Source organism: Geospiza fortis, unplaced genomic scaffold (assembly GCF_000277835.1).
Source record: "Geospiza fortis unplaced genomic scaffold, GeoFor_1.0 scaffold178, whole genome shotgun sequence".
NCBI lineage: Eukaryota > Metazoa > Chordata > Aves > Passeriformes > Thraupidae > Geospiza > Geospiza fortis.
The window spans coordinates 1,045,114-1,066,340 of NW_005054466.1; the positions used below are offsets into that span (position 1 = coordinate 1,045,114).

General features: G+C 52.8%; 2 protein-coding genes across 2 annotated transcripts in view; one reads left to right on the forward strand and one right to left on the reverse strand.

Moving 5' to 3' along the window:
• The window catches only part of KIF9 (kinesin family member 9), a 30,856-nt gene extending 24,531 nt beyond the window's left edge, over positions 1 to 6,325 (reverse strand). The window contains exon 1 of the mRNA XM_031062809.1: positions 6,317 to 6,325. Within this exon, the coding sequence (XP_030918669.1) occupies positions 6,317 to 6,325 (9 nt within the window). The remainder of the gene's footprint in view (positions 1 to 6,316) is intronic.
• A 245-nt stretch (positions 6,326 to 6,570) lies between these two features.
• KLHL18 (kelch like family member 18) lies at positions 6,571 to 20,523 on the forward strand. Its single transcript, XM_031062810.1, is given in 11 exon segments — positions 6,571 to 6,579; positions 9,434 to 9,564; positions 9,734 to 9,874; positions 11,982 to 12,180; positions 14,606 to 14,697; positions 15,435 to 15,571; positions 16,825 to 17,047; positions 17,734 to 17,838; positions 18,033 to 18,144; positions 18,931 to 19,057; positions 19,060 to 20,523. Coding segments are annotated over 11 exon segments (1,431 nt in total). The 3' UTR covers positions 19,215 to 20,523.
• Positions 20,524 to 21,227: the final 704 nt, after the last annotated feature.

Consider the following 21,227-nt stretch of genomic DNA (forward strand, 5'->3'; position numbering starts at 1 on the left):
GGGGGGCAGGGGTTCCCCCACAGCCTTTGAGGGGGGCTGAGGGATCCCTCCATCCCCATTCCTGGGGGATCTGAGGGACTTCAGCTTCTGCAGAGGGCTCTTGAGGAACCCCCAGACCCCTGAGGAGGGACCCCAGCCCTTAACAGAGGGGGCTGAGGGACCCCAGCCTCACAAGGGGGAACCCCCCAGACCCATTCCTGGGGACTCAGCTTCTGGAGAGGGGACTTGAGGAACCCCCAGACCCCTGAGGAGGGACCCCAGCCCTTAACAGAGGGGGCTGAGGGACCCCAGCCTCACAAGGGGGAACCCCCCAGACCCATTCCTGGGGACTCAGCTTCTGGAGAGGGGACTTGAGGAACCCCCAGACCCCTGAGGAGGGACCCCAGCCCTTAACAGAGGGGGCTGAGGGACCCCCCAGTCTCTTTTGCAGAGAGAAGGCAGCAGCTGGAGCGGGACCCCAGCCCTTAACAGAGGGGGCTGAGGGACCCCAGCCTCACAAGGGGGAACCCCCCAGACCCATTCCTGGGGACTCAGCTTCTGGAGAGGGGACTTGAGGAACCCCCAGACCCCTGAGGAGGGACCCCAGCCCTTAACAGAGGGGGCTGAGGGACCCCCCAGTCTCTTTTGCAGAGAGAAGGCAGCAGCTGGAGCTCCCCCAGACCCCTCTGGTGGGGGATAAAGGGGGCAGGAGCTGAGGTCCCCCCCAAACCCCCTCATTGTGGGGTGTCAGGGGTGTTGGACCTCCCCAGCCCTGCGGGGTCTCAGAGGATCCAGGTTTATGGACCAACCTCTGGGTACCTTTCCCTAGGAAACCATTATTCCCTTATGGGAACATCCCTTGTTAGCATTCAAAGGAATTTAATCCAAATTAATCAAAACCAACCAATCCAGGAGCGTGGTGAACGCTCAGGACCGTGTCCCTGCCTCTGCTGGGGGGGCTGGCAGGGTGTCCTGCGCAGGCAGGAGCTGCTGGAATCCCTCAGGATTGCAGCCTCGCAGGAGCTGGTGGGCTGGGAGCAGCTCTGAGTCACTGCACAATTAACTCTGCGCTTTAATTAACCGCGAAGGTGCTGCCAGCCTACTCAGCCTCCTGAAACCTGCCGGGGATGTGGGGTGGGGAGCGTTCCACGGGCACGGGAGGAGGGGCTGAGGCTGGGATCCTCCTTGGAGAGCTCCTTCCTTCTGCAGGGTGATGTTGGTGACAGCGTGCGCTGCAATTGGGTGGCAAAGCTGGTTTGGGGTGCAGAGTGCAGTGGGTTTAGGATTACACTGGGTGTTGGTGTGGCAGGAGAAGATGGCCAGATCCTGGCAGTCCCACGTTTCTGGGAGACAATAAGAGGAGGTTTAGGATCCCGGTCTTATCTTGGATAAATTCCTCAGCATTGTTTCTAAAATTCCTGTGAATAATTATCCATTTCTGTGGATTCTCCATAGCAAAGAGCTGTTTCAATCCTCTTTATCCCTACAGAGGTTTAAGACATAATATGTTTTAAAGGAAGATCAAAACCATCACAGACCTGTTTGGGATGGAAGGAACCTTAAAGATCATCCAGTGCCACCCCTTGGATGGGCAGGGACACCTCCCACTGTCCCAGGCTGCCCCAAGCCCCATCCAGCCTGGCCTTGGACATTCCAGGGATCCAGGGGCAGCCCCAGCTGCTCTGGGAATTCCATCCCAGCCCCTCCCCACTCTCACAGGGAACAATTCCTTCCCAAAATCCCCAAGACAGATTCCAGCAGCGCCTGCCTCGTTGTCAGTCCTCTGTCCCTGTTGTTTCCAGCTTTCCCTCCTACACCCACAGCTTGGAATTCCAAGCATTTCATTCATTTCTCTTGAGTCATGCTGTGAGAATATCCCACCCCGAGCTGCCTCTGCCCCTGGCCATCCCCTCTCCCAGGGCCCACGTGGTTCTGGGCTTAGTGCAGCCAAACCTTCCCTGCCCATTCCCATTCCCAAACCAGCCTGGCTGCTCCAGCTGCTGGGGCTCTAAGCAGGAGTTTGTCTCTGCTGGAAGTTGGAGGTGCCTTTGGATCACTCAGACCCCCCAGACTCAGCCAGCACAACCTGTCCTGGCTCAGGAATGTTTTCCCACTGGAAATCCAGGCTGGGTTTCCAGCAGGGACAGAGTTTGGGTGATTCTTACCCAGAATAAGGAAGGAATGTGAAGGTCATGGAGCTGCTGCAGGGCTGGAGCCAGGCTGGGAGAGCTGGGAATGTTCCCCTGGAGAGGAGAAGCTCCAGGGAGAGCTCAGAGCCCCTGGCAGGGCCTGGAGGGGCTCCAGGAGAGCTGGAGAGGGACTGGGGACAAGGCATGGAGGGACAGGACACAGGGAATGGCTCCCAGTGCCAGAGGGCAGGGATGGGTGGGAGATTGGGAATTGGGAATTCCTGGCTGGGATGGAATTCCCAGAGCAGCTGTGGCTGCCCCTGGATCCCTGGCAGTGCCCAAGGCCAGGCTGGAGCAGCCTGGGACAGTGGGAGGTGTCCCTGCCATGGCAGGGGTGGCACTGGATGATCCATCCCATTCCCACCCATTCCAGCCCATTCCAGGATTCTCAGATAAAAGCTTTGGGAAATATTCCAAGTCCATCCCAGAGGAACCTCCAGGTGGATCCTGATGCTCCCACACCACTGCAGTGAATTTATTCCCCTTTTTTCCTTCCCCTTTTTTCCACTCCTGCTACTTTTTGTCTGCCCCATCTCTAAACCAAGAAGCTTCCAAGCACCCCTTTGTCCCAGAAGTTGGGTCTTGATGTGCCCAATGCTCTGCCTCGTGGATTTGGGAACTCTTTTGGGGGATTTCTTTTCTCTCCCTGTCTCTTTAACAGCTGCAGGTCAGGGCTGCTCCTGATGTTCCCTCAGAGCTCCCTTTGGAGCCTCTCCGAAATGTTTAATTAAATATTCATTTGCTAGGAGCACACATGGATGGACTGCAGGGAGGAGGGGAGGGAGGAGACACACCTCAGGCTGTGGTTAGTCCTTTTCCTTTGGAAAAAAAAATCAGAATTTTTGCTTAGCAAAGCCACATTTCTGCTTTCTTTGAGAACCACTGGGCTGGGCATTGGTGTGGCCATAAAATAACCAAGGCAGCCCTTCTCTCCCAGCTGTGTTCTGGGAGGGGAAGCTGTGCTTTCCTCCTCATCCAGTCCTGGTGGTGATGGGAAAGGTGATGGAGGTTCCACAGGGGCAGGGGTTTCACACCAGGCCTGGAATAATCAATCATGGACAGAGCAGAAATGAGGCTCTGAGCCTTTTTTTTCTTCTAATTCGGTGGGTTTGAAGCTTTGAACTCCAGCTGTGGACAAGCCAAAGGTCAGAATTCCTCTCTCAGAACTTCTCCTCCTTATTTTTAGTGGATTTCCAGTCTTTTTCCCTTCACAGCTCCCAGCTAAACACTGCAAAACCCCAAGAGAATTCCAGCTCAAGCGTTCATTCCCTGAGCTGCAGATCCTGATGTGATCTTTGCCAGCACAAAAGAAGCTCCTCAGTGCTGGTGTTCTTCCTGAGCATTGTTTCTGGAATTGTTTCATCCCTGCAGGATGAAAGCAGCCTGGGCAGTTTTGTTTTGTGGGATTTGTTTTGTGTCTGTGCTCCAGGCCGGGTCCGGGCGCTCTCCAGGGACACATCAGAGGCTGCTGGAATGCAGAAACCAGGGCAAGCAGATCCATCCTATTCCTTCCTTACAAATGAACAGGGAATCAATCCCTTCCCAGCTCGGGGAGAATGATCCAAGTGCCAGGCTGGCACCTCCAGAAATCCTGGCCAAGCTGTGGCAAGAGGGAAGGGTTGTGCCTCCCCAAATCCTTGGAGAGCAGAGTTGATGTGAGCTCCTCCTGTGGATCTGAGCCACTCCAATGCCATTTTTCCATGACTAACTCCAAGACTAATGAGAAAAGTCTCCTAAAATATAACCCAGGTCTGGCAAACTGAAATAATTCCCAGCTGTGCAGAGGGTACAATATTTAATATTTGCTTTGTGTCCAATCCCAATGGCACCAACAGGTCATAGCCCTGGTGCCTTCTCTCCCATCCTGATCCCAGTTTTTCCAGAGCAGACTGTTAACTCCAAACCCCCCAGGCTGGAGCAGTTGCACCCCTGAGAGCTGATGCAGAGGTGGAGGAGCCTCTGGAAAAGTGGAATTCCAGACAGCTCAGCCTGCCTGCCTGATCCCAGCAGGATCCTTGGAAACAGTGCCTGGCTGTGCTGCAGATGTTGCAGCATGTTTGGGAGGTCCTCCAGGAAAACAGGCCTGGAAAGAGAGGGAATATCTGTTTTATGGGAGAGATTGGAAGAGCAGATGATGCACTGTGCACAGGAGAGCTGCAGGTGAGGATGTGATTCCAACCTTGGCACCCAGCAGATGGGAATTCTTTGGGATTCTGCCTGGATGTGATTCCCCCGAGCTCTTGGCTGCTGTCTGCTCTCCCCTTGCAGAAATATGAGGATTTTTAGTTCCAGGATAACACAGAATTCCTTTTTGCTGTCCCTAGAGGAGCATTGAGGAGGGCAGGGCTGGAGCTGATCCCCTTAGGATGCTCCCTGTCCCTGTGGGGAGGGAAGGGACTGGAATTCCAAAAAGCAGTTGGGTTTCTCTGAGCTGGCAGGGAATTCTCTGGGCGTTTGGCTTTGTTGTGCATCCAGAGGGGATGTGTCCTCTGCTTCAAAGGAACTGGTCACCATTGTCATGGAATCCTGGAATGCTCTGGGCTGGAGGGACCTTCAGGATCATCCCATTCCCACCCCTGCCATGGCAGGGACACCGCCCACCATCCCAGGCTGCTCCAAGCCCCAATGTCCAGCCTGGACTGGGACATTCCAGCCAGGGATTCCCAATTCCCATTATCCCACCCATCCCTGCCCTCTGGCAGTGGGAGCCATTCAGAATTCCCTCTTTCCTGCTGCCCCCACTGGGGGATCAGCCCAGGGCATGGAGGGGGTTCTGGCCAGGGAATGTGGAGCTCCTCATCCACCAACAGCCCCAAATCCTTCCCTTCTCATTGTCCCCCTTGTCCCCCCAGCCTGGATTTGTGTTTGGAATTGTCCTGGCAAAACAGGGCTGGGATGGATTGGATGCCAACTCTGCCCTCAGTGCCAGCATCCCACAGAAAAGATGGATTTGGGGTTTTCTGAGACCTCTGCAGCACAAAACTGAGCGAGTTCTCAGCGCTGCAGGGTGGTGACGTCAGGAACACAAGAAATGCCTTTCTCCCACCTACACCCTTTTCCTTGGAGAAAGGCTCCTTGTGCCCTGGAATGTGTTAGCTTGTGGGGCTGTGGGGGTGTCCAGGGCCAGATTCCTTTGTCACCCACTCAGAAGGGAATTCCAGGATTGCTGGGCTCAGGAGGGATGCTTGCAAAGCTCCTACTTCTGGAAGACAGAATCTTTGGCCTTAAAAGCAAAGGACCTAAAATTATAAATTGTAAAACAGAACATCCTGGAATGGTATTGATGCCTCAGGTTTGAGCTTTTATATTTTCAGATTCTGTGCTGCTTTAGTGTGTGGCTCTGAGCTTCACATCAGGGCATGGTGAGCTCTGTGCACAGAGCAGGGAGACAAAACAATTCCTGCTCCAGCTGGGCCCCAAGGACAAATGATCCAAATCTCAGCCCCAGGAGCACAAACACCGTGGGCTGGAGAGAGAAAAACAAGCAGGGTGGGACTGCAGGGGCTAAAGCTGGAATGGGACAATGAACTGCAAGGTGCAAATGGAGCAGAACTGATCCCAGGGAGAGACCCCGGGAGCGCTCGTGCATTTTGGGGCCATTTTGGTTCATCTTGGGTGCAGCCCTGGCTGGGCTCTTGTGCTGCCCAAGGTGCATCCATGGAGGAGATGCTTTTAATAAATCCCTGCTTTATTCTTTAGCTCTGCCCAGCCTCTGCTCTAGTCAGCCTCACAAGGCATCAAGAAGAGGATGAGCTCTTTCCCACTTTCTCCTTAGGTGCCTCCATCAGGAAAGTGCATTAATTTACTCATGGAAAGGGAGAGCCTTTGGCTCTGGAGGTAGGGAGCCCTTTTTGGGAAAGAAGATATGAGGATGAGCTGAATGGACTCATCCTTGGCAGGATTTTCCATATTCCACAGGAAGATCTTGTCCTTTGCCTGCAGCAGGAAGTGCAGCTGTTCCCTGGGGACTCTCCATGAAGCGCTGATGGAATGAACACAATGATGCTCTTAGAGCAGAGATCCCAATTTCTCCACCTCCCCAAGGGCTCTCCACCATTCCAGGAGCAAATTGCAAAGAGAAGGAATCCCAGCTTTCGCCTTGTCCAGCACCAGGGAGTATTTCCCAGGCTCTGGATCTCACTGCTCACAGGGACCATCCCCAGTCTGGCAGCAGTGGGCAATCCCAGGCCCAAGGAAGGGATTTCATCCCAGTGGTGATTTGTCCCAGCTGTCCTTATCCCACAGGAGTCCTGCAGGATGCCTGGGCGTGTTTGCTCTGCAGGGCCCAGCTGTGTAGGAGCTCATGAGGCTGTTTGGATGCAGCTCCTGTGGTGCAGCCCTGGAGAGGTTCCTGCTGGAACCCTTCCGCCCTTGCACAGGGACTGGGCCATGGAATCATGGAATGGTTGAGGTTGGAAAAGCCCTCCTGGGTCACTGAGTCCAGCCATGACCCAGCAGTGCCAAGGCCACCCCTGACCGTGTCCCCAAGTGCCACATCCACAGGGATGTCACATCCCACCAGGGATGGGGAGCCACCACTGCCCTGGGCTGTCCCTTCCAAGGCCTCACCTCCTTTTCCATGAGGAAACTTTCCCAGTTTCCAACCTGAACTCCCCTGGCCCAGCCTGGGGCCGTTCCCTCTGCTCCTGTCCCTGTTCCCTGGGATAAGATCCCAGATCCCCCTGGCTGTGCCCTCCTGGCAGGAGCTGTGCAGAGCCACAAGGTCCCCCACAGATCCCCCTTTTCTCCAGGCTGAGCCCCTTCCCAGCTCCCTCAGGAATTCTCCAGCCCCTTCCCAGCTCCATTCCCTTCCCTGGACACCCTCCAGCTCCTCAATGTCACTCTTGTCACGAGGGGCCCAGAGCTGCCACCTGGGCTCTGTAAATTACAGTTATTTTCTGAAATAAGGGCCTTTTTCTCCTCCTTGGGTCACACTACAGACTTGGGGTTTGAGTAAATACAACCTTGGTGTTGAAATTCCTGTTATCTTTAGTTATAAAGATAATTTTGCCTATAAATAGAAGGTCACTGTATGCATTTGAAGCAGGTGTTTCCCTTTAAGAGGTGCCTGTTCAATTTTAGCACCACGTTTCATTTATTAAAAAGCTGAAATGAGATTTGGGCAGTTGTGATTTTTGGCAGCTTGGGCTTAGGGGGAAATGAAAGTCGAGTAAAATGTTGCTTTTCTTGCACACTCAGCCTGAATGGGAGCACTCATGCAAACAAACCAAATGAACTGTTCCAGTTGGAGTGAATTCCTTACAGGATTTCAGAGATAAGAGGAGGCCTTGTTCTCTCACCTTTCAGAAACAGCAGAAGGAAAACTGGAGTGTTTCTGTGCGTTGGGATGTTTGAGACACACAGGAAGGGATTTCCCAGCAGCGTGGAGGGGTATCAATAATGGGATTTATTATTGATAAATCACTGGGTTGGGCCAGGAATGGGCAAGGGATGGGCTGGAAGTGCTGGAGCTGCTGAGCAGGGAGGGTTCCTGAGCCCCCAGGCTGGAATGGGGACAGGCCAAGCAGCAGAATTGTCCCTGTGGTCACCCAGCCTGTGGCTGCTCCTGTGCTGTGGGAATCAGAAAGATAGAAATCCTCACAAACACAACAGAGTTTGGTTTACAGCCTTAGAAGAAGCCTAAATTGATGTGAAAGCAAGGTACACAGACACTGAACAGAGAAATCATCAACTCATGTTTCTATAAGTTATATACATCTGTAACTTTCTATAAGTTATATCCATAACTTTCTATTAGTTGTGTTTCTATAAGTTATATATATAACTTATGTTTCTGTAGTTATAAGTAAGAATATACCTTAAATGAGTAAGAAACTGTATTAGATAAGGTGATGAAGGGTTTTATAATATAATAATATAGTAATATAATTATATAGAATGAACTGAATTTAGATGTTATAATAGAAATATATGTGTATACATATAATAAGACCTTGTTAGACAAAAGTATCCAGAATACAGTAGAAAAAATAAAAGTCATAAGAAAACAGTAATAAAAAGGTAAAAAAATAGAAGTAATAAAAAAACCAAAACATACTCTATAGCAACTGTCCATTGGATTAGAAGGTTATATACTCTCTTCCAACAAAGAATTTATTACCATCTTAGACTATGGCTGACTACTTACTATCTTACAAATCTCATCACCTTTGAGACTGATGTTATCTAAACAATAAATCATTCTTAATCTGATCATAATCCCATCCCTTCCATAAATACAACAACACCTGCACTGTGCCAGCCCTTCCCACTGGGAATTCCCAAACCCAGAGCTCCAGCAGAGTGTCCTGAGGGATTTCCCTGTCCTGGGCAGCACCTGGGGACACAGAGAGTCCTCACCTGGCAGGGGGGAGGGAATGAAAACCCCATGGATGTGGGGAGGAGCTGTCAGCTCCCAGGTTCTGGATTCACTTCCCCTTATGGCCTTGCCTTATGAAATTTGCTGTATTTTTGTGTTTCTAAAGCTCTGGCCAGGCTGGGGTTTGTGCTCTCTGTGTGAAGTCAGGGTGGGAAGCTGCTCTGCCAACATTCCTTCCTCTCCAGGGCCTGGAGCTCCATCCCATCGTGGGATGCTGCATGTTGGAATGCAAAATGCTGGGAGCTCGCAGAACTTTGGGCCTGGAAGCCAAAGCTTAGAATTAAACCCAGGATTTGATCTGAGATCTGGAAAAGGATTCCCAACTGAAGTGCTAGAAACCAGAATGTGGATTTGTAGTTTAAAGCAGAGACACGTTAAACTAAGTAAAGGGATGTTTAGAGGTTTAGAGTTCAAAATATAAAAATAAAAGCAGTTACAGAGGTAAACAAGAAGTGTAGAATGCAGTACTATAGGTTTGTGTGCCATAACATGACTGGCTAAGAAGGCTTATACTGTAGCATAAGACAAAAGATTTAAGGAGGATATAATATTAATATTTAGGATATAATTAAGGATATCATATTTAAGGACAAAATATTTAAGGTCAACAACATAAATATCCTTGTTGGCAATGTTTTATTGGTCAATAAATCCTTAAAAGATCTTTACCTGAGGGTTTTGTGACCCTGTGAGCCGTGCAGTGAAGGTGTGAGCTGAGCTCGCCCTTCCTGCCTGTGTAGAAGACAAGAAAATAAATCACATCATCAAAACCAACTCAAAGTTCCTGTCTCAGATTCCTTCCAAAGCTCCCCACAGGTGAATTGTCCCACTGCAGGGAGTCCCTGGAGCAGTGGCTGGTGCTGATCCCTTCTCCTCCCTGCTCTAGGTGGGGGACCACAAGTTCAGCGCTCACCGGATCGTGCTGGCAGCGTCCATCCCCTACTTCCACGCCATGTTCACCAACGACATGATGGAGTGCAAGCAGGATGAGATTGTCATGCAGGGCATGGATCCCAGGTAAAACTGCCAGGGGAAATCCCAGGGACCACAACTGCCCTGCCTCGCTGTGTGTGCAAGGCTCAAAGCCTGTTCCCATGTGAGTGATCCCACGGAGCATCCTGCTGTTGGCAGAGTGCTGTCCCAGCTGGAGTTCAGTGCATTTTCTGCCCTTTCTCCCTGCTTTCAGTGCTCTGGAGGCTCTGATCAACTTTGCCTACAACGGTCACCTGGCCATAGACCAGCAGAATGTGCAGTCCCTGCTCATGGGGGCGAGTTTCCTGCAGCTGCAGAACATCAAGGACGCTTGCTGCGCCTTCCTCAGGGAGAGGTGAGTGGGGCTGGGGGGATTCCAGCAGCGAGGTTCTGTCACCTGTGTCCAGCTTGGGAGCAGCAGGATGTGTCCTTCTAGCAGGATGAGGAGTGTGCATCCCAAAACTTGGCATCTGTAGAGTTATGGAACACAAAATGGGTTGGGAGGGGTCTTAAAGCCCATCCCATTCACCCCTGCCATGGCAGGGACACCTCCCACTGTCCCAGGCTGCTCCAAGCCCCAGTGTCCAACCTGGCCCTGGACACTTCAGGGACCCAGGGGCAGCCACAGCTGCTCTGGGAATTCCATCCCAGCCCCTCCCCACCCTCCCAGCCAGGAATTCCTCATTCCCAATCTCCCATCCATCCCTGCCCTCTGGCAGTGGGAAGCCATGCCCCCTTCTCCCACCATTCTCATTCCCTTCAGAATAACCCATCACTCCTTTATGGGCACACAGTAAAAGACCTTGGCCAAGCACAGGAATCAAAACTCAGATCAAAACTGAGGAGACATTTCCCTTTTTGAGAGCCCATCCTGGCAGGAATTGCCCTTCCTGCTGCTATGTGTGCTAATGGGGAGGAACACAGTGTCTCAGCCCAGGAGCTGGACAGGAAACTGTGGCACAGCCCTAAATTGGTCCCAGGTTTTTCAATTTCCTCACTGGTGTTTGGCTGTGAGGCTGTTCCAGCAGCATGGTGTGGAAATGGAAAGCTGGGACACTCTTTGTCCACGTTCCACATGGATTCTGCCAGGGAGTCTGATGTGTTCACTTTTCTCTGTGGTGTGATGTTAAACACACCCACCAAATACAGGGATTGGCCACCAAAATTCTCAAAAAATCCACCAGGAGCAGCCAGGTGTCCTAAGTGAAGTCCTGGCTTTGAGTGCACAGCTGCCAGTTTGGTTAATAACCAAAAATCAGTGGGTTCTGGCCACCCTGGAGAGCTGGGACCTGGACACTCAGCTCTCCTTCTAAAGTGCAATTGAGAATTGGGATATTTTTAGGCAGCTGTGTTGTAACCAAGCCCTGAGAGTCACGCTCATGTGACAGTTCCCCACCCAGCAGCACAAGGACCTGGAGCTGCTGCAGGGCTGGAGCCAGGCTGGGAGAGCTGGGAATGTTCCCCTGGAGAGGAGAAGCTCCAGGGAGAGCTCAGAGCCCCTGGCAGGGCCTGGAGGGGCTCCAGGAGAGCTGGAGAGGGACTGGGGACAAGGCATGGAGGGACAGGACACAGGGAATGGCTCCCAGTGCCAGAGGGCAGGGATGGATGGGAGATTGGGAATTGGGAATTCCTGGCTGGGAGGGTGGGGAGGAACTGGCACAGGGTGCCCAGGGAAGATGTGGATGCTCCCAGAGACACCTGGATCTATCCAATGCCTCTTTGGCAGAAACATGGAGATATTTGTGTTTCCATCCTCTGGCTCTGCCTTGGATTCACCTGGAGCTCCCTGTGCAGGTCAGCTCCTGGGTGAGGGGACACTTGTGACCGTGTTCACAGGGGGCTCAGGATGAGGGAAGAGACGAGGATCTGACTCCCTGTTTCAGAAGGCTTGATTTATTGTTTTATGATATATATTATATTGAAACTATACTAAAAGAATAGAAGAAAGGATTTCATCAGAAGGCTAGCAAGGAATAGAAAAAGAAAGAATGAATAACAAAAGCTTGTGGCTTGGACAGAGAGTCCAAACCAGCTGGACTGTGATTGGCCATTAATTAGAAACAACCACATGAGACCAATCACAGATGCACCTGTTGCATTCCACAGCAGCAGATAATCAATGTTTACATTTTGTTCCTGAGGCCTCTCAGCTTCTCAGGAGAAAAAATCCTAAGGAAAGGATTTTTCATAAAAGATGTCTGTGACAGACGCTGGAGAGGACAGGACACATCTTCCACTGCACTGTGTGTCCTCCTGTGCTTCCCAGAATCCTGGGATGGTTTGGGTTGGAAGGGACCTGAAATCCCATCCCATTGCATCCCTGCCATGGCTGGGACACCTCCCACTGTCCCAGCCTGCTCCAAGCCCCAATGTCCAACCTTGGACGCTCTCAGGGATCCAGGAGCAGCCATCTTCTCCTCCATTATCCTGACATTCCTGTTCTCTCCTGCTCCCCTTTCCAGGCTTCACCCCAAGAACTGCCTGGGTGTGCGGCAGTTTGCAGAGACCATGATGTGCACGGTGCTCTACGATGCTGCCAACAGCTTCATCCACCAGCACTTCGTGGAGGTCTCCATGTCCGAGGAGTTCCTGGCCCTGCCCTTTGAGGATGTCCTGGAGCTCGTTTCCAGGGATGAGCTCAACGTGAAGTCTGAAGAGCAGGTGGGCACCTGGGGTGGGGCTTGGCCAAGGAAGGTTTGACCCTGAGGGGTTCCTTGCTGCTTGGGAGTGGAATGGGAATGGGAATTGTCCTGTTCCTGGGCTGAGTGAAGCTGAGATGTCCTGGCTCAGTGGGGACACTCAGAGGTGCTGGACAGAGCTGTGATGGTTTCCTGTGCCTGTTCCTACAGAAACACAAGGCAGGGCTTTTTTAGGATCACAGAAACCTCAGAGAGCATCGAGTCCAACACTTCCCCCAGCACTGCCAAGGCCACCACTGACCAATGTCCCCAAGTGCCACATCCACGTGGCTTTTAAATCCCTGCAGGGATGGGGACTCCACCATGCCCTGGGCAGCCCTTCCCATGAAGGAATTTTTCCAAATTCCCACCTAAACCTCTGCTGGGAAAACGTGAGGCTGTTTCCTCTCCTCCTGTCCCTTGTTCCCCAGGAGAAGAGCTGGAATCCCACCTGGCTGCACCCTCCTGTCAGGGAGTTTGTGGGAGTGAGAGGAGTTTAGGGTGTTCCCACAGCCTTGAGAATCCATCAGTGTGGGCTGGCAGTGAGCAGGGAAAACAGAGCCTGTCCTTGAGCCTGGAAATCTGTCCTGCTGTTCCTGAGGAGGTGACAAAGGCAGAGCACACCTCCAGCTTCTCCTTGTAGGGTAAAAATGTGCTTCTTTAATCAGGCTAAGGGAGGGAGGGGAATCTGCCCCACATTCCAGCCACATTCCTGTGTCATACCAAGAATTCCTCACTCTGTTTTTCCCAGAGCAGGTAGGATCCAAAGAGTCCATCCTGAGGACATTTCCCCTTGCCCTGGCAACTTCCAACCCCACCCTTCAGAAATTCCAGTAGCACCCTGCAGTGGGGAAGAAAGTTGTTTGGGGTTTTTAATCCCTGTGGTGCTGTTGGAGAAGCATTTCTGCACTGGAAAGTTTGGGAATTGTGTTGGGAGAGACTCCAGATGCCACTATGCAAGAAAGAGATGATGATTTGTTCTGGTCAGGTGTAAAGGCTGCAATAACTTTAATGGGGAGTCCTGTGAACCCAGGAATGTGGATCCCAAATTAAGCTGGGACTGGAGCACCAGGATCCTTCTGTAGCTGGAGTCATCCAGTGGGGCATCAGAGAGGGGCTTCAGTGTCCCCTCCAGTGTCTGGGATGGAGCCTGAAGGGACCAGCTCAGCTCCAGGTGTCTCCAGTGCAGTCATCCAGAGATGGATCCCTCTCATCAAACCTGTCTCCTGGTTTCTCATGGAGCAGCATCCTTCCCAGTTTGCAGGTTTCTGTCACTAAATAAACACAGGTTTGTGTTCTGTGCCACCTCCTCTGCCAAAATCCTCCTTGCAGCTCCCTCATCTTCCTGAAAACTTCTGTGCCTGAATGTCCCATCCCACAGGATAGGAGATTGGGATTGTCAGAGAGAGGGAAAGAAACCTGCATGGAGCCAGGCTGGGAGAGCTGGGAATGTTCCCCTGGAGAGGAGAAGCTCCAGGGAGAGCTCAGAGCCCCTGGCAGGGCCTGGAGGGGCTCCAGGAGAGCTGGAGAGGGACTGGGGACAAGGCGTGGAGGGACAGGACACAGGGAATGGCTCCCAGTGCCAGAGGGCAGGGCTGGGTGGGAGATTGGGAATTGGGAATTCCTGGCTGGGATGGAATTCCCAGAGCAGCTGGGGCTGCCCCTGGATCCCTGGCAGTGCCCAAGGCCAGGCTGGACAGGGCTTGGAGCAGCCTGGGACAGTGGGAGGTGTCCCTGCCATGGCAGGGATGGTACTGGATGATCCTTGAGGTTCCTTCCAACCCAAACCATTCCAAAAGATCATGTCATTTCATTTCCATCTGTGAGAAATTAATTTGTAGAGAATTTTTAAAGTTTGACAGAAGGTTCACATAGAATATATTTGTATGTAAACTTTGAGATAAGAAATGTTGACTTAGGAATGCCATGGGGTAGGACAGACATTGTTGAGAGAGAAATGGAACTAGAAACAAGTTTTAAAGAAATGTTAACTTAGAAATGCCATGGAATAGGATAGATATTGTTGAGAGAAAAATGGAACTAGGAACAAGTTTTAAGGGATAGTTTTGTAAATAAGACTGGATATTTTGGAGAAGCAGAACTATGAAAGATGCATTGTAGTAGGACTCACGAGGGGTAGTTTTAGATTATTAGCTTTGAAGTATTTATAGTATAGTGTGGTAAAAGTTGGTAAGCTAAGACACACTTGTAATTAGGAAATAGTTGGTTTTTAATTGTAATAGCATGAATTATAACATCTATATTGTCTCACTCTTCACATGGGAATAAAAATGGAATAAAACTTTTTAAAACACCTCTCAGTTACCCCATTTCTGAGTCCGAAAATCCAACACCCATCCACTTGCACAACCCCCAGACTGCACCTTTCCCCTGCTGTCTCCTGGCAGGTGTTTGAAGCTGCCCTGGCGTGGATCAGGTACGAGAGGGAGCAGAGGGAGCCCTGCCTGCCCCAGCTGCTGCGCTGCTGCCACAAGTGCAGGTGAGCCTGGGCTCAGCAGGGTGACACAGTCACATCCTGCAGCCTCTGCAGGAGCAAAGGGGGGTAGGATGGTCAGGAAGGACGGAGACCAGAGATCCCTGGAGCCAGGTCAGGAATTTGGGGTTCATTGCCAAGGGGCTGGGTGCAGGGCCCTGCTGGGAGCTGCCAGGCACAGCTCGGAGCAGGGCTGAGAGAAGAGAGGGGAAAAGAGGATGATAGAGAGAGAGAGAGGATGAGAGGGTAAGAGAGTAAGGGAGTAAAAAAGGTAAGAGAGTGAGGTTCTCATTGCAATACAATAAATCTTCTGTGTTGAATATTCTAATTCTCTCTAACTAAGCTAGTACAAGATACAAATCCTACAGCATTTCCATACAGCCTATAAGAATCATTACATTACCATCCTGTGTTACATTTTAAACCCTAAAAACTCCTCTTTGGGTCCCTTCTGACAAGCTGGAAGGGTCTGCTCTGCCCCTTGGAGCTGCCTGCAAGCAGAGGGTGTTGTTTTATCAAAAGGGGATTGCCTTCAGTCCAGCCACACCATTGTTTTCCAGTTGTTCAGTAACTGAGGGATCTCAAAGCTTGCTTGCATTTCAATCTCACTTATAGTTTCCATATTCTCAAAATCTTTTGCCAGACAATCATATTGATAAGGCTTTCCTGTTTCATCTTCCCCAACAAGTCTCAGTCTCCAGCCAGTCAGATCTCCTCTCTAACACTCCACCATTGGGTTTCAGGGATCTGGTGGATGAGGCCAAGGATTACCACCTGATGCCCGAGCGCCGGCCGCACCTGCCGGCGTTCAAGACGCGGCCGCGGTGCTGCACGTCCATTGCGGGGCTGATCTACGCCGTGGGGGGACTCAACTCAGCAGGTACCTTGCAGTGGAAAGACCACCAGGGGCTGGGTGGGATGCTGATGGGATGCTGGAATTCCCTCCTGTGGAAGCGTGGTGCAGTTTTTCCTCCTCTGTGCAGCACTTTGACCCTCCCAGTGACACCCTCAGGGTGGTTGTGCCCATAGTTTAACATCTTCCATCTGAAATCCTGTCCAGGTGAGGCTTACTTAGGACATATTCCTAAAGACTTTGATGGGCCTGGAGCCCCAAGCAGGACTTGCAGGGATCTCCACAATGTTGTCGGGGTTGTGGGATCACAACACTTTGACATGAGCCTCACCATGGCATAAAAAGGGAACAGAAAGTGACCAAGGAAAAACCTTCTACAGAGGAGCTGCACTCCCCGGAAGCAGCGACACCACAGATGGGACTTGCAGGTCTCTGCTGCCCCTTGGAGGACAGTGGAGGTGCCACTTCCACAGAGGGAACGTGTCCAGGCTCCTCGTGCAGAGCACGGCAGAGCTTGGAAATGTTCCCCGATCTTTTGGAGTGCGGGAACAACGGGAATTGTTCAGAGCGGCATCTCTGGGGGTGAGCAGGGATGTGTGGCTGGGAAGTGTCTCTGTGGGAGCAGGAGGGCTGGAATAGGATGTGAGAGCCCAGGATAGGACAGAGAATCCCAGAATGGTCTGGGTTGGAAGGGAGATTAAGGATCATCCTGTCACCCTATTTTTTTAAGTTTTTCTAAGCCTTCTGATGTTTACATTCTTGTAACGAACTTTCTCACGTACTTCGTGTAAATAACTTACTGTTTTGCATTCTTTTATGGAGGAGGAGAAATTTGATGGACTGTTGGTTTGTCCAGTGTCACTGGAGAGGTGGCACTGTCACCCTCCAATCCACTGTCACTTTTGGAAATCTATAAATGTGAGAGTCAGGAATTAAACACCCTCTTTTTTGCCTTGGAGAGCTGCATGTCCACATCGTTTTATTTCATGTCCTATAGTGACAATCATCCTGTTCCACTCCCTGCCATGGCAGGGACACCTTCCACTGTCCTAGGCTGCTCCAAGCCCTGTCCATCCTGGCCTTGGACACTTCCAGGGAGCCATGTGCAGCACTTTGCACTTGGCTTTGTCAAATCTTTCCCCAGATATTTTCCCAAAGAAAAACCAGCCAAATTCCCCATGCCAACCCCATCTCTAGGCACCCCTCTACCCCCTCCCCTCACCATCCTAGGGCTTCATCAGGTCTCCCTCTTTTAATTTGAGTAGCAAATTTCTATGCAGGCGACTCCCTGAACGTGGTGGAGGTGTTTGACCCCATTGCCAACCGCTGGGAGCGGTGCCAGCCCATGGGCACGGCGCGCAGCCGCGTCGGCGTGGCCGTGCTCAACGGGCTCCTCTACGCCATCGGCGGCTACGACGGCCAGCTCCGGCTCAGCACCGTGGAGGTCTACAACCCTGACACCGACTCCTGGTCCAAAGTGGAAAGCATGAACAGTAAGAGGAGGTATGGGCAGCTCACGGGGAGGAGACTTCTGGAAAAAGCAAGGAGAAACGAGGTTGGAGGGAGAGTGGTTCTTGAAACGCAAGGAGAAATGATTTTGGAGGAAGAGTGGGGTGGCAGGTGGTGGGCATCCAGCAGGATGTGTGTGTGTGTGTGTGTGTAGGGGGAGAAATGGGAAAGAAGCACTGGGGCAGTGTGGAGGCAGCTGGGATTTCCTTGGTTAGTTTCTGGTGCAGCCAAGTGAGGGCCGGGCTCTGTTCCCAGAGATAGGACAGGACCTCAAGAGTTCAGGTTGGATACAGGGAAAATTGCTCCTGGAAGGGGTTGTCCAGTCCTGGCCCAGGCTGTCCAGGGCAGAGGGTGTATATGCCCCTCACCAGGTTTCTCTGGAGCTCCCTCAGCCATTCCTGGTGCTCCAGCTCCTTCCCCAGCTCCATTCCCTTCTCTGGACACATTCCAGCCCCGCAATGTCTTTTTCTCTATCCACACCCAGGATTTGAGGTGCTGCTGCCATGAGCGCCTTTCTCCTTTGTGAGCTCAGAGTTCAAGTGGGACTGAGCAGTTTGGAGGTGAATCCAGGGAAAAGGCACTTTGGTGGGATGCCACAGGCAGAGTGTGTGGGGTCACAGCGTTGGGGACAGGGTGACAGCAGCTCCAGCCCCCTCAGAGGGTCCTGCTGTTCCTTGCAGTGCCATGGGAACGGTGGTGCTGGATGGGCAGATCTACGTGTGTGGTGGCTACGATGGAAACTCATCCCTCAACTCGGTGGAGTCCTACTCTCCAGAAACAAACAAGTAAGAGCCCTTGGTGTCCCAGAGCTTTTCCAGAAGGTTCCCCTCCAGCATTCCATGTCCTGGCACCGCTGGGCACCTGGGCGGTGAGAATGGTTTGAATAAGGAGTGGGCAAAGGAGAGATGGTAGAATCCAGCCCCAGAAAAGCATGGAATGGTCTGTGGGAGCGCTGCTGACCTGTCCCCTCTCCCCCCAGGTGGACAGCAGTGACCCCCATGAGCTCCAACCGCAGCGCTGCCGGCGTCACCGTGTTCGAGGGCCGGATCTACGTGTCCGGAGGGCACGACGGGCTCCAGATCTTCAACAGTGTAAGGCCCTGGCCAGGGCTCAGCCCCTGCACCTCAGCACGGGGCTGCAAGGCTCTGTGTCCTGTCCCTGGGCATCCAAACAGCCCCGAGTGGTTGTGCCACCAAATTGTGTCACTTCCAGCCATAACAGAAAAACCTGAGGGGGAACAGAAGTGGCTCATTTATCCACTCAGGGACGTGGAGATGTTCTGAGGGCTGGAGCTCCTTGGATGTGGAGTCAGGCTGGGAGAGAAGAGAAGGCTCCAGAGAGCCTCTCCAGGGCCTAAAGGGGCTCCAAGAGAGCTGGAAAAGGACTGGGGACAGGGCATGGAGGGACAGGACACAGGGAATGGCTTTGAGCTGAAGGAGAGGAGGTTTAGGTGGGATATTGGGAAGTAGTTCCTGGCTGGGAGGGTGGGGAAGCCCCGGCACAGGTGCCCAGAGCAGCTGGGGCTGCCCCTGGATCCCTGGCAGTGTCCCAGGCCAGGCTGGACAGGGCTTGGAGCACCTGGGACAGTGGGAGGTGTCCCTGCCATGGCAGGGGTGGCACTGGATGGGCTTTAAGGTCCCTTCCAACCCAAACCCCTCAGGCACCATCCCATAACAGCCAAACTTCTAACTGAAGGCTGTTCAGTCCTTTCAACTCCCTCAGCCGCTCCTGCTGCTCCAGACCTTCCCTTCCCTGATTTACCACGAGAAACCCCAAACTGCCAGCAGGTTTGGAGCTGCCCCAGCACCGCAGGGGATGCCCCAGGGCGATTCCCAGGCAGCAGCAGCATCCCTGACCGTGCTCGTTCCCCCTGGCAGGTGGAGTACTACAACCCGCACACGTCCAGCTGGCACCCGGTGGCGCCCATGCTGAACAAGCGCTGCCGGCACGGCGCGGCCGCCCTGGGCAGCCGCATGTTCGTCTGCGGCGGGGCCCGACGCGCCCGCGCCGGCTCTACGCCGTGGGCGGCTACGACGGACAGTCCAACCTCAGCTCGGTGGAGATGTACGACCCCGAGAGCGACCGCTGGACGTTCATGGCGCCCATGGTGTGCCACGAGGGCGGCGTGGGCGTGGGCTGCGTGCCGCTCCTCACCATCTGACATCACGGGGGGTTTGGGTTTGGGTTTGGGGTTTGGGGGGAGTCTCGTCTGCAGCGAGCGTGCCAGCATTTCCAGGTGCTCGATCCGAACACGAACTTGACTTGAGAGTAATCCCCACCTGTAAGATTTTGGGCTGAAGGTCCTGAAGGGTGAAATGTGGCAAGCAAAGACCCCTCGGCCTCCCCCAGAGCCGAGGCTGAGCGGATCCATCCGCCCATCGTCGGTTTTCCTGTGGTTGCACCTTTGGGAAGTGCCGTTGTGGGCTGGGGAGGGGGCCAGGCTTCATTGTGACATAAAAACAGACACTTCAAGGACTTGGAAAATCCATCTGCACCTTCTGGGAGCAGCAAAACCACCTGAGCCCTGCCAGGGGCACCAGCAGTGATTGGGGGGTCCTGGTTGCACAGGGGGTCTCCAAAGAGCACAAACACGGCGCTGTCGCTTCCAGGAGCTTCTTACACAAGACACCCCCAGTTTCCCATGCTTTCCTCAGCGTGATGTGGAAAACTTCTCCACAAGAGCCACAGGATGGAGAAACCAGGAAGAGGAAAAGTTCGGTTAAACCAGGATCGTTTGGGCAAGCTCTGGAGGAGGATGGATGGAAACGACTCCAGGCAACAGCCTGAGGGTTTCAAAATGGAAAACAGATTATCAGGATGTCCTTTAAATTAAATATCGAGGTATTTTCCAAGCCTAAGAGGCAGCTGGAACAGAAAGGCTGGGATATTTTAGGAGAGGCAAGGAAAATACGTCGTGAGCTTGTTGTGCTCTGCTGGGAAAGGTCTTTGCCGTGGGTTTTGTGCCAGGAAACTTTGGAATGCTGGCAGAGCCAAAGAACTGCCTGGCAGCATCTGCCCTGCATCAGCCCTTCAGCCCCTGTCCTGCATGATCCGTGATCCCTCCGCAGCTCTCCGTGCCCGGCTCTTCCCGTGCCCCCTGGGCACAGCCATACCTCCTCCGGGCAGGCAGGGCCAGGGCTTTGGGATCTCCCCCGTGCCCAGCCCCATCCCGGTGTTCCAGGGGCTGGCAGGAGCGGGATGTGCCCCCCAGCCCCGCTCCTGGTGCCTGCTCCTGCTCCCACATCCCTGGGACTGACTCTGGCTGTACATGTGGATGTCTATATTGGGGTACTGTGTATATTTTAGGGTCTATAATGAGCATATCTGATTATCAATGTGATCTATCAGGACATATCCATTTCTCCCACATCTATCCACTGCTGGCTTCCCAGGAATGGGAATCCTCTGGACTTTTCTGTGCTGCTCAGACTTTAAAAAGGAAAAATAAGAAAAAACACGATCAGGATGAAGTTGTTGCCTGTGGCATCTTCTCTTCTCCAGGACCCCTCCCGATGGTCTCCATGGGCAGAGGAGGCTCTGGTGAGCTGCTCTCCTGGTGTTCCATTATCCCTTTTCCCTCCACCATCTCCCACCTGGGGCTTGTGTCTGTAGGAATGGGAATATTGGAGCAAATCCTTTTGGAAGAGCAGCAGCTCCCCTGACCCCGGGGCTGTTGATGGCCCCAGGGTTTCCAGAGCTCTGTTCCCAGGGATCCCGGGAGGCTCAGGTGTCTCCCAGATGTGCTTCCCAGGATTCTTTCCCCAGGGATTTCTTTGCTTTTCCGTTGTGGATGAAGCAAGGAGAAAGGGGAGCTCCTAGCTCCAAAGGCAACAGGGAAATCCTGAATTTTGGGGAAATGAGACTTGCTCAGCCAGGGAAGGCAAACTGGGAGGGCAGGACGCACACAGTGGAGTCCTCAGTAAAACTCTGTGTACCTGAATCCAAGGAAAACCTGGGCCTGGGGTGTTTGGATGAATCTGAGCGGGGTGAGAGGGATTTTAAACACCCAAAATCGTGTAAAGAAGCTGGGAGAAGGGAGGGATCTCCTGGTTCTTCTCTCTGTGGGAAGCAGGAGGATGCCGTGCCTCCCGGCTCGGGAGGAGCAGGATCTGGGCAGGACCCGCGTTCCAAGGAGCTGGGAGCAGGCACAGGGCAGGGGCCGCGGAGGGGGATC